This window comes from Nycticebus coucang, chromosome 11 (genome assembly GCF_027406575.1).
Source record: "Nycticebus coucang isolate mNycCou1 chromosome 11, mNycCou1.pri, whole genome shotgun sequence".
In the NCBI taxonomy this organism is placed as follows: domain Eukaryota; kingdom Metazoa; phylum Chordata; class Mammalia; order Primates; family Lorisidae; genus Nycticebus; species Nycticebus coucang.
Genome location: NC_069790.1, coordinates 112,281,330 through 112,299,230, shown reverse-complemented (window position 1 = coordinate 112,299,230; position 17,901 = coordinate 112,281,330). Strand labels below are relative to the sequence as shown.

Here is a 17,901-nt window from a genome sequence, read left to right as displayed (position 1 = left end):
ATCCACCACATGCACACGCGTGCACACACACACACACTCCAGGGATCTGTAGCTGCAGAACCGGCCCCAAATTAGCCCTGCCCCTGCCCGGCATGACACTTCCTAGGTCTCTGGGCCTCCACCTAGGGCCCTGACACCTCTACAGCGATACAGAGACAATAGTCATGATGCAGTTAGTTCCATTTAAAATGTGGAAAAGAAAAACAGAAACCACCCAAAGTACACACACACACACACACACACACACACACACACACACACACACACACACACACATATCACAGCATTGCTCCAAGGCTCCGGTCTGCCCAGGGAGTGCAGGGGCTGGGGACAGGGCGGCTTCCTTTTCACTGGGTGTAAGGCAGCTGGAAGGTAAGACTGGGTCTCTGAGCATCCACTGATGGGTCCTCTCGCTGATGCAGACCTTGCCTCTCAGCATGTTCGCTCCCCTTCCCACCTCTGAAACTTTGTCCAAAAGTTTGGCAGCAAAGAGAAAAATGTCCATCTCCGTTTGTTTTCTCTTCTACTCCTTGTGTGTCGCTGGTGGGCCAGGAAGGAAATCAAAACAGGAAGAGCAGGAGAAGCGATTCTGAAAATGGCCTTAACGGTGTCGTTCCATTCTATGACCTAAGGGCTTTGTTTGCCTGTGATATGACTGGCGGGGGGGTGGCGTCCTCTCCTGCAGGCCCAGCGGGTGGTGGCAACTTCTTTCTCTACATCCGCACTCCCTCAGACCACGGCCACTGTCCCTTCACCACCCCGTCCTTGTGAGTGATGGGGATCAAGATGCTATCGCAAGTGGTGGTGTTTGCTCTGTCTTCAAGAAATCATGAAGCCGAAAGTCAAGAATTGATGGAAGAGCCACGGGATGGGGATACTTTCCGCATCTCAGTGATGAGGCAACACAAAGTCCGGCGAGATGCAGGTGCCTGAGCCAGCTCAACTCTACCTTGGCACTGGCATCATCTTGATTTAGTTTTGTTTTATATATGTATATTATATATATATTTATATATATATATGCATGGGTTTTTTTTTTTTTAGCACACTGTCCCATTCTCGGGTCTGGATTTAGGGCAGTTGGTCCTCGGGACAGGTTGGACAGAAGGGGCCAAGGTACAGAAGAATCCCGAGATTAGTGTGAGGCCCAGGCCCCCCCATGCACAGAACATAGACCAGCCATAGCCATGGCTGATGTCGTCAGGAAGTCCATACAGGTAGCGTGGGTAGCGTGATAGCTCAAAGTTGATCCCAGCCACACAGGTGCACAGTGAAATGATGCAGAAGGTTCCTGGAGAACAAGGGAAAAAACATGGGGTGGGGTAATGGAGAAGGAGTGGGAAGAGGAGAGGAAGAGAGAAAAAGAAAAGTTAGGATGGTTACATTTTCAATATTCTTGAGGAAGAAAAATGAGAAGGTCCAGGTAAGATGAGGTTATTAGCAGAAATATTCATGGGGAAGAGAATAGTATTGATGGATACCGGTATACTTCCATAACTCTCCAATAATTAGCCCGTCTTGGACAAACTCAGGAAGTCTCCCCTTCGGGAGAATACTAGCTAGATATCTCATCAGAGTTTTGTGTCGGATGGAATGAGGCAGAAAAGCATCTAGTTGATTTTCCTAAAGCATTTAAAATTCATTGTCTTTCTTTGGAGACGCAGAAAATACCTCCTGTTTGCTACTTCTTCAAAGAGAAAAACATCTTTTTTCTTTCCTATACATAAAATCTTATAAAATATTTGGTTTCCCTTTAATCTGTTCACCAAAAACTTCCAAATCCTGGAAATCTTCTCTTTTTCTCCTATAAGACACATTGACCAAAGTGTTCTCCATGGGACACTAGCCCTATGAAGTATTCCTTTACAGCTGCAGTCCCTGACCCCTGGGTGCGGGCTGGAACTGATCCATGGCCTGGTAAGAATCAACCAGGCCACACAGCAGGAGGTAAGGAGCAGGGAGTGGGCCCTGCACCCCAAAACTCACATCACTGCCTGAGGTCTGCCTCCTGCTCCCCTATCCCCCGCAAAACCAGTCCCTGGTGCCAAAAAGGTTGGTGACCCCTTCATAATTTCTGGTTCAGTAGGTCTGGGTGGGGCCTCAGAATCTGCATTATGAACAAGGTCCCAGGGGACATTGACGCTGGCTGGGTGACCACACTTTGGAACTGTTGGGTTAGAAAAAAAAAAAATTTTTTTTTTTTGAGACAGAGTCTCACTTTGTCACCTTGGTAGAGTGCTGTGCTGTCATAGCTCACAGCACAACCTCAAACTCTTGGGCTTAAGCAATTCTCTTGCTTCCCCCTCCCGACTAGATGGGATGATAGGCGCCCGCCACAATACTCAGCTATTTTTTATGTTGCAGTTGTCGTTGTTGTTTAGCAGGCCCGGGCTGGGTTCAAACCTGCCAGCCTTGATGTATGTGGCTGGTGCTATAACCACTGTGCTACAGGTGTGGCCTAGAAAAATATTTTTATTGAAGAAAGATGAAACTTAACAGGCCAAAGTTCAGACAGCAGAGGAAGAAATACGAATGGGTAATACATGTGAAGAATACTCAATTTTACTAATAATCAAAGTAAAAAATTAAAATTAAAATTGAAAATCAAAAAAACAGGGTGGCAGAGTATAATTAAATTAGCAAAATTTATTTTTGTTTTGTTTTCTTTTGCTTTGTGTTTTTTAATGATCACCTCCAAAATTAGTAAGGGAGCAGTAAAATGGACCACCCTATAGACTCCAGGGCAAGTCTATCCCAGTGTTCCTCATAGAAAAGTGATGATAAAATATTTAGGCCTCTAATACAGTGATTTCATTTTAGGTTAAGAAAATAATCTCACCTGGGAACACAGATTTAGCTCTGAAGATGTTCCTGTGGTGAAGGGGTTGAGGAGTGGCTGTCGGAGGAGGGGCTGAAGTGAGCCCCACAGGTTGGGGGTAGCATTATTCTCGGAGCAGGGAAGTTTGAACTTCACATGGGGTCAAGCCACTTTGGCACTTTTTTTTTTTGAGACAGAGTCTCACTTTGTCACCCTGGGTAGAGTGCTGTGGCATTATAACTCACAGCAATCTCAAACTCAAACTCTTGGGCTTGAGTGATTCTCTTGCCTCAGCCCCCCAAGGAGCTGGGACTACAGGCACCCACCACAATACCTGGCTAATTTTTGGTTGTAGTTGTCATTGTTTGGCGGGCCTGAGTTGGATTAGAACCCCCCAGCTCCGGTGTATGTGGCTGGCGCGCCCTAGCTGCTGAGCTACAGGCACCTAGCCCACTTTGGCACTTCTAATCCGCATTTGTAAAAACTGCTAAGTCAGAAGTGTGGCGGGACAGGCCAGAGGTAGGGAGCAGCCCGTTGGGAGGCTGCTGCTGTCGTCAGGGAGAAGGAGGAGGGTCTGGCACAGTGGGGGCAGAGCTGGGACCTCCTAATGGCTTAGAGGATGACTATTTAGTCAATGATTGTTTGTATGAGGAACCCAGGCACCAAAATGTGTGTGTTCAGGTGTATGTGTGCATGTGTATGTGTATACACAGGTGTATGTATTTGTGTGTGTGTAGTGGCCGCCGACAGCATACAGACACACACAGCACCATCATGGCTTGTAAGAACAGTGTTCCCAGGCTTGTGGGAGTCACAGAGCATCGTAGTTCCTTGTGCTGTACCCTACGTCTCAGACTGGATTCTCTGATGGTTCCCAGGATGGACCAGGTCTCAGCCCAGACTTTCTGAATCCAAAACTCTTCAGGAGAACAGAGGCATCTTTGAACCTTGTTTGAACCCTGTGTGGGGCAGAGGGGCTTTGTATCACCTGGGCAGGAGAGGGGAAGGAGGCAGCCTTCAGGACACAGTCAAGGAGAGAGCAATTGCCTGCAGTGGGAGATGCAAAAGGAAACTGTATCTTGACATTAGGTTTAAAAATTCCAGATTCCAACAAACCAAAGCCGGCCTGCTCCCGCCCCACCTACTGTGGGTATACTTCCAATTGCTGGTTTGAGAACCTATCATTGGATGTGCAATGCTATAATTTACTAAAATTTAGATTTAGGACAAGAAGTAGGGGGAAAATGGGAGAAGTTCAAGTTCGTGCTGCCCTTCAAGGCTCTTGGAAACCCGGATCTGGAGCCTGATGGAAAGTTCTGAGCCAGAAATGTGGCCTGAGTCATCACCTCATCAACTGAAGCTCAGAATGTGATTGGGGTCACCCAAGGACTTCAGACAAACTGTTTCTCCATAGAATACTTCACAAAATGCAGACATTTCTTCTCATTGAAAGCTGTAGTATCCTATTGGTTAAATCTAGTGATTTGTTCTAGGAGAGAAAGTCAACCTCAAGAAGGGTGTGGTCCTCCCAAGCTGCCAGAAACTGGAAAAGCTCGATACATGCTATCCTCACAGCATCTTCCACAAGCAGGGCGGGGGGGGCAGACACACAGGATGTGGTTTGTAGATGGACACTGATGAGATTAGGTCCATGCGGACCTAACTCCAAATTGAAAATGACCCACGTTGTCATTCTGTTAAGGGAGCTTACAAGGGGATCGCCCTGCCTTCAAGGCCTGTCAGTTGTTCTGTGTCTTTGGAACCTTTTTTTGTTTTTTTTAATTTTAATTTTAATTTTTACATATACATGTGTTAATTAGGTTTCCATTTTTTGCCTTCACAAAATTAAAAAGACTTAAAATTTAATAACAATAACCATGTTTGAGATAAGGATTAGAAACAAAAACCTTGTAAAGAATGAACAAACATAAATACATTCAGAAAAGGAATCAGACAATTGCTTCATCGAAATATTAAGCAATAAGAATAATAATGCAAAGAAAGTAACATTCACATTGTCAAATAAGAGTATGTCTATTATAGAATGCTTTGACTCTGAGATTCAGTATGGAGTCATCAGCTAACTTCTTTTTTTTTTTAAGTATCAAAAAATAGACAGCTAATATTTATAAATAAAAATAAAAGATAATTTCAAAAAACAGATCATGCTAAATCTTACAGACAGTAGAAAAAGAAGAAATACATCAAAATCATTCTACTTGATCTGGGTACACCTGATATTAAAATTGGAAAAAATATATTATTATAAAGGAGAAATTACAAACACATGTCACTTATAAATGAGGATACAATATCCTAAACAACATATTAACATGTTGAGTTAAAAATTAATGTTTAAGTAATATACTTTGGTCAAAATTAAAACCAATTTATGTGAAAATTAGTCACCATTTTCTTTTCTTTTCTTGTTCTTTTTTTTCTTTTCCTCCCTCAGTCCTTCCCTCCTTCTCTATCTACTCTCCCCTTCTTTCTGTATTTCTCCACTTATAAATTGAAATTTTAAGATGTGTTTTAATAATTAGAAACAGAGGCACATAGCAGATCCTTAATAAATGGATGCAATGAACATAAGGTGTTACCATTGTTAGCACCATATTCTGACAGCTTAAAGACCCATGTGCTCTGACACACATCAACTGAGCCCCGCGGAGTGGGGGACAAAGGGGGGACAGCCAGCCAGGGACCCTGCCTGACATGGTTTTCTGTCCAGTGTGAAGAATACAACTCCGCCTGGCAGAGTTGGAGTGTGTGCAGAATACCCTCCCCACCCACCAATGCACTAAGGCTGGGGGGCAGGGGGATCCTCTGGGAAACTAAATACAGATTTTAAATGGCTCTGCTGGAGAAGATGTCTCAATTAAAAGGCAGCATGAGATAAGAAAGCATAAGGAATTGCAACCTTCTCCTTTCACCCAAAGTTCAGTGGCCCCCTGGGCGAGTGGCACAGGGCTGGGGAGAGCTACTGAGCAGACAAAGGGGCTTCTGCTCAGAATAGAGTCTACTCTGTGGGAAAGACGAATTCCTATTTCCTCCCCTCCTACTCCCCACAGCAGCAGACTGTGACCTCTGGGGCTAGGTCTTTAAGACCTGTCATGTTATCTCTTATGAATACTTATTGGTAGATAAATGAGAATCCAAGGATGACAATAAAAATAGTGATGCACAGCCATATCTTTTTAGTAATACCCCCCATGGACTGGAGTTTGGGCCTAATTCCAATCAGACTGCAAAATCAGTGTAGTCACACACATTGGCTGTAAGCAGTGCCAGGCCTAACCCTGGCCAGAGCGGTTCGGACCGCTGGATGCGATGACTGGTCTTGGGGTTGGAGGTGGAAGTGGGGCAGGGGAGTTCCTGAACAGTGGGCACCCTGGTGTGCAGAACAGCTAATCAGCAAATACTTGTTGAACTTCTATGTTTGGGTCAAGCATTATGCTAGACGCCAGGGAGATAAAAGAGACAGTGAGACATGGTCTTTGGAATCTTTAATCAAATCTAAAATAGAAAAGTAAAAACAAATGTTTATCTGGGAGGGGACATGAGACAGGAATAAATGAAAAGAGTTGCGGATGAAGTGAAAACAGCCTCAGACAGGGGATTCAGGGACCTGGGTTTACTATTGGTTCTGAACCTTTGGTACAGGGAGCTTGAGTAGATGTCTACAAGGTCCCTCCCAAGTCTAGTAGTCTCCAGAAGAAGCATGTCTAAGACATACAAGTAGTAAATGGTAAGAGTAACTCCCTGGCTCAGATAGTAATGCTGGATCAGGGAGGGTTTCCCAGGGAAGCTGGGTCTTAAAGGATGAAGAGGATTCCTGGACGTAATAAACAGATAGGAGTCCTCACCCAGTCTGCAAAGTCTCCCACCTTGGATCTCAGTGCCCCACGCCTGTTGTGAGACAGCCTTCCACATATTGCCCTTACTAGTCTCTGACCTCCCAGCATAGTAGCTCCCTGCCACCACCAGAGTCAAGCTTCCAGCATTTCTCACATGACCACTGTAGTGACCTGCCCTCTATTCTTACTCCCATGGAGTAGCCATTAATTCTCTAAAATTTAATAAGATTATGATTCTCTGCTGCTTAAAAGCCTCCAATGCTTCCTATCACATTCAGAATACAACTCAAACTCCTGTATCCTGCGCATATGGGCTTGCCTGAGTGGATCCTGCCTATCCACCTGGCCTCCCTTGTCACCTTGACCCTTCTACCCCTACACTCTGGCTACACTGCATTCTGTGTGTCCAACTAGCTAAGCTGGCTCTACCTCAGGGCCTTTGCACTTGCTACTCCAGTGCTCAGAATAACCTTATAGCTCTTCTCAGATCTTAACCCTGTGTCACCTTCTCAGAGAAATCTTCCCTGGTCCTCTTCTGAAATAGAACCTTCCCAGGTGGTTTTCAAACTGTCTTCCATGGAGATGTCTGAAGAACTGCCTCCGGGAAAGAGGGAGGGAGAAGAGACTCCCAGCTCTCCTCTTTTTGGGTAGAAAGCTCTGCTTTGATCTGTTTCCATGTAAGGATTCCAGTGATTTAAACGTTTTAGAAAATCACTGGTCTTACCCATTTGCAAAGGGAACAAAGGTATGTCATTGTAGGAACTGTCCTTTGGACAGCATGGTCCGGGGATTTCTCCTCTGGCAGGAACAGCTAATCCAGGGGTTCTCAACCTGTGGGTCACGACCCCTTTAGGGGTAAAACGCCCCTTTCAAAGGGGTCATCTAAATACATCCTGCATATTGGATATTTACATTATGATTCATAACAGTAGCAAAATTACAGTTATGAAGTAGCAACGAAAAGAATTTTATGGTTGGAGGTCACCACACCATGAGGAACGGTATTAAAGGGTCGCAGCTTTAGGAAGGGTGAGAACCACTGAGCTAATCGATCTCAACCCTCACTCCTCCCTCCCTTGGAGGGATCCTCGGACTCCTGCTCAAGTCAGATCTCCAGGCAACCAGCTGCAACCAGTCGCAGCTGGTTGGATGGAGAAGTAAAAATTGATTTCTCTCGCTGAGCTCAGACTCTCCCTGGCCTGGGCTTAGCATTCAGGACCCTGGTTAGGGTAGTGATTTTCAACCGGTGTGCCGTGAGAGGATCTTAAGTGTGCTCTAAAATTTTTTAAAGATCATTAATTAAATTATTTTTGAAAGACATTCAAAGCACAGTAAGTATATTCTTTCTTTTACTCTTTTTTTTTTTTTTTGATCAACATAATTTGACTGTGCCACAGAAGTTTATCTACAGGTTCAAGCGTGCTGCGAGATAAAAAAGGTTGAAAAACACTGGGTTAAAGGAAGATACGGCACCATTCAAAGTGGCTGCAAGTGGGGAGCTGCACTGTTACCTGCTGGCACACAGGGGGCTGCACCCGCCCAGCCTCTGAGCTCCAGGGTCCCTTGGTAAATTCCCCCTGTGGTAGGAAGGTTCCGCCAGGGCCGGGGGGAGTGGGTGTGTAAACACACATGCTTCCTCGTGCTGGTTCAAACATGGTGCCAGCTTCCTTCCATGACCATGCCTGCCTGCAGCTCTTTCAGGACTCCCATGATGTCACCTTGGAACTTAGCACCCTGCTCAGTCCACTCCTGTCTCTGTGCCCTTATCAACGCCTGGCTGGAAGAGGGGAGGGCTGTGGGGATGCTCCAGGCTGCTGCGCCCTGGCTGGCTCCTCCACTCCAGTGACAGCAAGAGAGAGGACACTGTTTTCACACCCAGCTGTTTGTCCCTATACCACATACAGCTTTCTCCACATCCTCCCCATCACTGCCATCTCCAATTAATGTTTCTCTGGTTGCCAAATATTAGATTCCAGTTTTCTTGCTAGCTTAGTTGCCTGGCATCCTGCTGCTGGCCAGCTCTTCCCTGGGTCTAATGCCAGGCCTCAGCCCACCTGCCTCCCAAGCCCTCCCAGCCCTGTGGGGGCTTCTCAACCTGTCCGTCTGTTCAGACATGTAGCTCCCATCTTCACCTTCTCCTACATTGCACATTCTCTCTGGCAACATCTTCTTCTCTGCTGACCCAAACTCCCATTGATTCACTGGATTATTTCCTTCTTTCCACACCCCATCCCCAAGGACACAATATATTCAAGGTGTTCCCTGGTCTCACACAGATCTTTAGCCAAGTTTCATTAAGTTCCTGACCTCTTTGATTCTTTGAAAGCCTGGCTCCCCAAGTAGAATGACCAACCAGCCCAGCTTGCCTGGGACTGAGGAAGGAGGGTGTCTGGAACATGGGACATTTAGTTGTAGAACTGGAAAGTCCTGGGCTCAGAGGGACGAATCGGCCACCCTAGCTATGGTTTCCTCACGGTCCTCCTTTCTGTTCCGGGACCAAGTAGGTAGCACTATGGTGTCAACTTCAGTGAATCCCTGATTCCAATATAGAAAGCACACTGCCTTCACTGGTGGAACAGAAACTTAGCTCCCTGGAATGTGTTCCTGAGGTTAAGAAATGCCAGGCCAGGATAGCATTGTTTGGGAGTGGCTAATGCATCCATAACCCTGAAATGTCACCAGAGAACACTTAATCAGTAACTAACACTATCCCAGTACTACCTTAAAGGTTAATGACCAAAATATTCTTAAGCTGGTGTTAGCCCCTTGCTCAGTGCACTTCTGGAGCGCTAAATTCAGGACGTGGTGGCACCTCCTGAGTGGGTGTTGCTAGATTCACCTGCACGGGAAGGGGGAGGGCAGCACCTGTTCCGACTCCCTTGGGGATTCTCAGAAAAGCCACAGCAGTATTGCCACAGCAAAGGACGCTGTGGAGAAATAGCATTACAATTTAGGCCTAGGGCAAAGGCAGCAGAAATGCTCTTACTAATTCCAGAAGCCATCTCCTAGGAAACCGGGGCCCTTGTGAGTGTTCTCACAAGGATTCAAGGCAGTTACATATTGTGTACACAGGCATTTCCCCAAATATCTACTCCTTATGAGACCGAGTTGTGCCCAAAACTTCACTGGCATATAATTTCTCCAGGTTTCAAAGGCCGGAAATCCATCTGCATGACATTTTCTGCTCCTAGGAATAAGGAACAATGTCTGTGCATCCCTAATCCTGGCATGGAGAGAGGCCTCTGTTCTGATGAGCCCAACAGGTGGCTGCCAAGCTGGCTGTGCATAGACACCCATGTGGCCATGAGTGTCAGGGATGTCTGAGAAGCCACAGCTCAAGTCCTCCATAAAGCAGCAAATCTCCCCCTCCTCAGCCCCAGAAACCATCAAAGAGCAAAACGGCAACAGAGACACAGCCCATGTGGGAAGCTGATGTGTACCGAACACTTCCTTTGCTTAGATTAAATGCTTCGGCAGCATTTGGGTCTGGAGAGCAGTTTATAGCTTCGTTCAGACCTGCGTGGCATACAAATCACTGTTGAATGATACACCATTGCATCATCGGCAGTCAGCAGGCAGGTCACAGGGTTTTATATCAAGGGTGCCATAGGGATTATTTAGGAGGAGGCCACGGAAGGTGGATGTGTTCAGAAAGAGAACTCACTGCAAGGGATGGCTCTGAGCTAGGCAGGATCGCCCATCCATTCCACACTGCCAGGAGTGGAACCGGGAAGCCACAGCCCTGGGACAAGCAGGGTTGTGTGTTCCTGAGGCTGTGTCTGTACCACAAGGCCACCAAGCACCCAGGCATGGTCACACCAAAGTAGTGCACATTTCTGCAGCTAAAGGGACTGGTCCACCCACGGCAGCTGCTTCAGCTCTAAAGAGGATTCTTTGGCCTTCCTCTTGTACAACCTGGAGCCTTGCCCCTTTTTTCTACACATTTACAGGGTGGCCACCAAATCTGGAAACACAGGTGCTATGGACTGAATTATGTCCTTGAAAAAATCCATATGTTGAAGCCCTAACCATCCTCATCTCCAGTACCTCAGATGGGAGTGGGCCTTTAAAGAGGTAATTAGGTCACAATGTGGGCATTAGGGTGGGCCCTACTCCAGTCTGACTGGTATCCTTATAAGAAGGAGAGATAGTGTAATGGGCCAATGTAAAGTTTTTTTTATCTTTTTATTCTTTTCTTTATCAAGTCATAACTGTGTACACTGATGCATTTATGGGGTACAGTGTACTGATTTGATATACAATGTGAAACGCTCCACAATTTTGCCTTCTGTGGTTTTAGTTACCCCTGATCAATTGCAGTCTAAAATTATTCAGTGGAAAATTATAGAAATAAACAATCCATAATCTTTAAATCAAACAAAGAAGAAGAGATGAGGATACCAGGGGTGTGCACACACGGAGGGGCAGCTTTGTCAAGAGGCAGCAAGAGGAAGGCACCTGCAAGGCCTTCCACTCTGCTGTGGCCTTGACTTTGGACTTCTGCCCTCCACAATTGGGAGAAAATAAATTTCTGTTGTTTAAGTGGCCCAATCTGTGGCATTTTCTTATAGAATTCCTGGAAAAGTCATACAACAGGTGAAGACATAATAATGGGCTTACTGACACCACTTACAGCACAGGATAAAGTAAGAATGTCTATGCTTTCAGACTTCATGGCCACTCTGTAACTAGAGCAGTCATTTAAATATAGTCACATGAGTCACGGTTGCTGGGCACTTTGTGGGGCTTCCTCCCTCTGTTCCCCATCCCCATGTAGCTGTGCTCACTCCCACCCGACAGCCAGCCAGCCATTTATTCTTCTAGATGTACGTTTAGATTTGATCACAAGGTCAGTGGCCCTGGTGGCATCTATACTAAACTACAGACTTTGCAAACTTGTGAGGACATCAAAAGGAATGAACAAATGGAAGAAGGCCGGGGTGGGGTGTGCAACGGGTTTCGTTCCAATGAGAGTTTATTAAGATCCAACTGCCATTGTCCTGTCTCCAGTTTCCTTGGCTGGAGTCTGGCAGCGGCATCCCCCACTCACTCCACACAGAGCCCTTGAAGTTATCCAGCATGGTCCAGTCCAGGTCCTGAATCTCCCACGAAGCCTTTGCCAAGTATGTCTAATGCAAGATTATCCACACTTCTTTTGAATCCCTGAAACTTCTGTGGCCTGCCCATTCTCTGTTTTAGCTTGCATTCAGCTACACTGTCGCTTCTTTAATAACTGGTAAGGCCAGTGGTGTCTGCTTTGGTATCATACACAGCTCTGAGCATTAAATCCAAATCACTCAAAGAAATAGGATTTCTAGGTTGTGGAGCTTTTAAGTACAAATATGAACTATGAAGCCAAAGGGGAGTGAAGTCAACACTATGCCTGGTCCTGCAACCCTCTTTTGCTAAATTACCATGTGGGTGCCGAGGTGTTTGTGCAGGTGTGTGTGTGCACGCACCTGCCTGTGCGTGTACACGCCTACTTTGTGTTTCAGTGGGCATGATGGATTGCAGGAAGCACTTTTACTTTTGCAGAAATTCAGTATGGGAATAATACCCTCTCTGCAGAATTATTTTCAAGAGCAGTAATAACGAATGTGAAAAGGCTTAGAGAAGTTAAAATTGCTTTCTACGCGTAAGGTATAATATTAGAAATGGAAAGCTTTAAGTGAGGCTGAAGAAAAATTGTTCTCAAGGACAAGGGAAAAATGTGTTTGGTGTTTTCATGTCCATTACCCACCCCATTCTCCTCCAATCCCATCCCGGGAAAAATGCTACCCCAGGGAGCAATTGCTCAGAACAGAGGCCAACGGCTGTGCTCGCGCAGAACTCTTCATTCTGTGGCCTTGAGAACCAGAAGTGGGGGTTGGAGGGATCTCAAAATACACCGCAGAGATAGACCCTCCTGGGCAATGGAACTTACCTGTGACCTCTGAGAGGTTGCAGCCTCCAGGGTGGGGTCGTGATGACAGTGGGTTTGTGAGGAAGCTTGTTAGGTCTGTGACTAAACCCCGAAGGGACGGAGAAACTAACATGCAGGGCAGGATTGGGAACTGCTGTGTAACGTGAGTTGGGAACCTTTAAAAAACTTTTTATCCATCTTACTTTTAATTCATTATTTTTCTGTTACGAAGGCAATAAAAAGTTATTGGGGAAAAGGTCACAATTTAGTAAGGGGTACATATGACTCAAATAGATCCCGCCCTTCTTCCTATTTGACTCTCAGATCCTTCCCAACCAAGATATCCACTGTCAACAGTATTTTGCTATACAATTACACTTCCTGTTCCGAACCTGACTTTGACCACTTAATGTGTTTTTGATAACATGCCCTGTCTATACATAAAATCTTAAGAGCTACCAAGTATATTACACTGTAGAGGGTGCTCCAAAAATGGATACACATTTTAAGAAAGGAAAAAATACTGTATTAAAATTGTAATACTCAAATTACATTTGACTTCTGTAATTACAAGAGGTGCTCAAACGTGACTTGCATTCGCCTTTTATTATCGGTATTTATTATTACAATTTTAATACGTTCCTTAAAATCTGTACATGTTTTTTGGCACCCTCTGACATCAAATTTACCATTCCTCCACCGATGGGTGTCCACATTATTTCAGATTTTTCAGTATTACAAAGAAGCCTGCAACAAATAGCCAACCTGGGGATCTTTTATATGTGCTTCTGATCCTGCCTGCTCTGGAATATAGAGGGAGCACTGACAGTTACCCCACACTTACTTATTAGTTGACTGTGAAAGCTGCATTTGGATTATTTTTAATCTACACAGCATACTCCCCTTCTTTCTTTTTTGGTTACACCACTACCACTATTCTTTCTCAGGAGGAAGTCATTTTGTGGTCACAAAGATTAATTCAGGCATAGGCTCTTAGCAAGCCCCAGTTTCTGTTTCTTCTGGAAACAGAAGTTTTGTTGCTGTGAGCTTTTACATACACATGTATGCCTCTGAAAATTATATATGCACATTACCTATATGTATATATACATAAATCTATTAACATAAAGAGGGTGCCAAAAAATATATACATATTTTAAGAAATAAACTGTATTAAAATTGTAACACTCGGGGAGGTGGAGCAAGATGGCCGCCGAGTAACAGTTTCCTTGTATCTGGGCACCGTGAGTCTGGGGAGATAGGACTCCAGGCATCTCTGGCTGGTGGGATCTGCCTATCATCACCCCTGAGAGGATACACGGAGTCAGCAAGAGACTTCTGGACCCCAAGAGGAGGACTAAAACAGTGGAAAACCGGCAAGCGGTCGCGTGTGTTCAATCCGTCTAAACCCGCCCACAACTGTAAGTTCAGTAGCAGCGAGACTGCAAACCAGAAAGGCCTTACCTGTGAACTGTTTTGGTGTCTTTGGACTTGGCACTCAGCTGAACTGCCTTGGGGAGAGCCTGAGCGGGAGTGCGGAGAACTTTGGCCGTTGTCTAGGGCCCCAGTCTGTGCCGCTGAGCCAGACGGAGCTAATAGTTTTTGGCTCTGGGTCACAGGCAGCCATTGTGAGCGATCTGCCCCGGCAAGCTCCGCCCTCAGGGTCGCAGAGCTGGAATTGGGTGGAAGCTGGTAACCCAGCAACCAAGTAGCCTAAGGGCGGGGTCTGGAGCCGCCTTGCAGCCCTAACCCTCGGGGGCAGAGGGAGACCAGTTTTGGCACACAGGGTAAGTGGATAGCCACTTCAGCAGTGATTCCAGCGACAAGCACTTCCCTGGGAAAGCTTCTGCTCAGCAAGTGAACAAGCTCAAAGTGCCTTTTAAGTGGGCTGAAGAAAGATTTAGGGTGTCTACCTGCTGGGGTTTGAGAAACTAGCAGCCTCCAGTCATATCAGAACTGTGATTAACATCTCATACCGCAGAAGACCACGTGTTGCCCAGACATTATTCAATAACATATACATACTGCTTTGTTTTTGGTTGTGTTTTTTTGTTTGTTTTTTTTTTGGTTTGGTTGTTTTTTTTTGTTTATTTTGATGTTGTTGATTGTTGTTTTGTTTTTTAAGTTCAACCTTTTCCATACAGATCCTTTTTCTTTCTCAATTTTTCTAGTTTAATTATAATTTCCCATTGCTGCCTATTTCAATAATTAGAACTTCATTTTTGTTAGTGTTTCTACCGCTATTATTTTGTTTTTCCAGCCAATTTTTTCCCGTAAACTTTTCTGTTTGCTTCTTTTGGTTTGATTTCTAGCATTTTTGTCTTTCCTCTCTACTTGGTGGAGGTGGGGTACCATGTCTGATCAGGTTAGCAAAGAGCTGCTGACCTCAAGGGAACCACACAACTGGGCACCCCCAGAAGGTGTTTTTTTTTTTTTTTAAGGTTGTATCAAAGTACCCTACTGTACACCTATATTGCTCTGTCTCCCTCTTTCTGTGCCTCTCTTCTTTATGTCAATATTCCTTCTACCCCCCCCTCCTTCCTCCATTTTTCTTTTTTTTTTTTTTTTCTTATCACTCGGTCCTCCTTTCTTTCATCCCTTTTTTGCCCTTCAACCTTCTCACCCTTCTGGTCCTGTAACCCTTAGTCCACAGGCACGAGAACTTAAAGAGCAAGAGGAAGTGAAAGGAAAATTAGGGCAAGGAAACAGATAAAAGAAATCACTCATGAGGAAGAATCAGCAGAAAACTCCAGGCAACATGAAGAACCAGTCCAGAACAACCCCGCCAAGGGACCATGAGGTAGCTACTGCAGAGGATTCCACCTATACAGAAATGTTAGGAATGACAGAAAGGGAATTTAGAATACACATGTTGAAAACAATGAAAGAAATGATGGAAACAATGAAGGAAACTGCTAATAAAGTGGAAATTAACCAAAAGGAAATTCAAAAACAGAATCAAATAAGAGATGAACGATATGAAGAATATAAAAAGGATATATAGCAGAGCTGAAGGAACTGAAACAGTCAATCAGGGAACTTAAAGATGCAATGGAAAGTATCAGCAACAGGTTAGACCATGCAGAAGAAAGAATTTCAGAGGTAGAAGACAAAGTTTTTGAGATAACTCAGATAGTAAAAGAGGCAGAAAAGAAGAGAGAGAAAGCAGAACGTTCACTGTCAGAATTATGGGACTTTATGAAGCATTCCAACATACGAGTTATAGGAATTCCAGAAGGGGAAGAAGAATGCCCCAGAGGAATGGAAGCCATACTAGAAAATATTATAAAAGAAAATTTCCCAAATATCACCAAAGATTCTGACACACTGCTTTCAGAGGGCTATCGGACCCCAGGTCGCCTCAACTCTAACCGAGCTTTTCCAAGACACATTGTGATGAACCTGTCCAAAGTCAAGACAAAAGAAAAGATTCTGCAAGCTGCCAGGAGTAAGCGCCAGTTGACCTACAGGGGCAAATCCATCAGAGTGACCGCAGACTTCTCTAATGAAACTTTCCAAGCAAGAAGACAATGGTCATCTACCTTTAATCTACTTAAACAGAACAATCTCCAGCCCAGAATTCTGTACCCTGCTAAGCTAAGCTTCAAAATTGACGGAGAAATCAAATCATTTACGGATATACAAACATTGAGGAAATTCGCCACAACAAGACCAGCTCTACAGGAAATACTTCAACCTGTTCTGCACACTGACCACCACAATGGATCAGCAGCAAAGTAAGAACTCAGAAATTAAAAGACAGAACCTAACCTCCACACTGATGCAAAAGATAAAACTAAGCAATGGACTCTCACAAAATAAGATGAATAGAATTAAGAAAATAGAAATAAGACGAATCAATTATCTCAATAAATGTTAATGGCTTGAATTCCCCACTGAAGAGACATAGATTGGTTGACTGGATTAAAAAACACAAGCCATCCATTTGCTGTCTGCAAGAAACACACCTGGCTTCAAAAGACAAATTAAAGCTCTGAGTCAAGGGTTGGAAGACAATTTTTCAGGCAAATGAAACTCAGAAGAAAAGACGAGTTGCAATCTTATTTTCAGATTCATGTGGATTTAAAGCAACTAAAGTCAAAAAAGACAAAGATGGTCACTTTATATTGGTCAAGGGAAAAATACAACAAGAAGACATTTCAATTCTAAATATCTATGCACCCAATTTAAATGCTCCCAGATTCTTGAAACAGACCTTACTCAGTCTGAGCAATATGATATCTGATAATACCATAATAACAGGGGACCTTAACACTCCTCTTACAGAGCTGGACAGATCTTCTAAACAGAAATTAAACAAGGATATAAGAGATTTAAATGAGACCCCAGAACAACTGTGCTTGATAGACGCATATAGAACACTCCATCCCAAAGATAAAGAATATACATTCTTCTCATCACCCCATGGAACATTCTCCAAAATTGATCATATCCTGGGACACAAAACAAATATCAACAGAATCAAAAGAATTGAAATTTTACCTTGTATCTTCTCAGACCATACGGCACTAAAGGCGGAACTCAACTCTAACAAAAATGCTCGACCCCACCCAAAGGCATGGAAACTAAACAATCTTCTGTTGAATAACAGATGGGTGCAGGAAGAAATAAAACAGGAAATCATTAACTTCCTTGAGCATAACAACAATGAAGACACAAGCTACCAAAACCTCTGGGATACTGCAAAAGCAGTTTTGAGAGGAAAATTCATCGCTTTGGATGCCTACATTGGAAAAACAGAAGGAGAGCACATCAACAATCTCACAAGAGATCTTATGGAATTGGAAAAAGAAGAACAATCTAAGCCTAAACTCAGTAGAAGAAAAGAAATATCCAAAATCAAATCAGAGATCAATGAAATTGAAAACAAAAGAATCATTCAGAAAATTAATGAAACAAGGAGTTGGTTTTTTGAAAAAATAAATAAAATAGATAAACCATTGGCCAGACCAACGAGGAATAGAAAAGTAAAATCTCTAGTAACCTCAATCAGAAATGATAAAGGGGAAATAACAACTGATCCCACAGAGATACAAGAGATCATTTCTGAATACTACCAGAAACTCTATGCCCAGAAATTTGACAATGTGAAAGAAATGGATCAATATTTGGAATCACACCCTCTCCCTAGATTCAGCCAGGAAGAAATAGAGCTCCGGAACAGACCAATTTCAAGCACTGAGATCAAAGAAACAATAAAAAATCTTCCAACCAAAAAATGCCCTGGTCCAGATCGCTTCACTCCAGAATTCTATCAAACCTTCAAGGAAGAGCTGATTCCTGTACTGCAGAAATTATTCCAA

At 44.2% G+C, this 17,901-nt stretch overlaps 1 protein-coding gene across 1 annotated transcript in view; it reads right to left on the bottom strand.

The window, feature by feature from the left end:
* Positions 1-233: 233 nt before the first annotated feature.
* TMEM178B (transmembrane protein 178B) overlaps positions 234-17,901 on the bottom strand; it is a 378,707-nt gene continuing 361,039 nt past the window's right edge. The window contains exon 4 of the mRNA XM_053553609.1: positions 234-1,291. Coding sequence (XP_053409584.1) covers positions 1,041-1,291 — 251 coding nt within the window. The 3' untranslated portion in view covers positions 234-1,040. The remainder of the gene's footprint in view (positions 1,292-17,901) is intronic.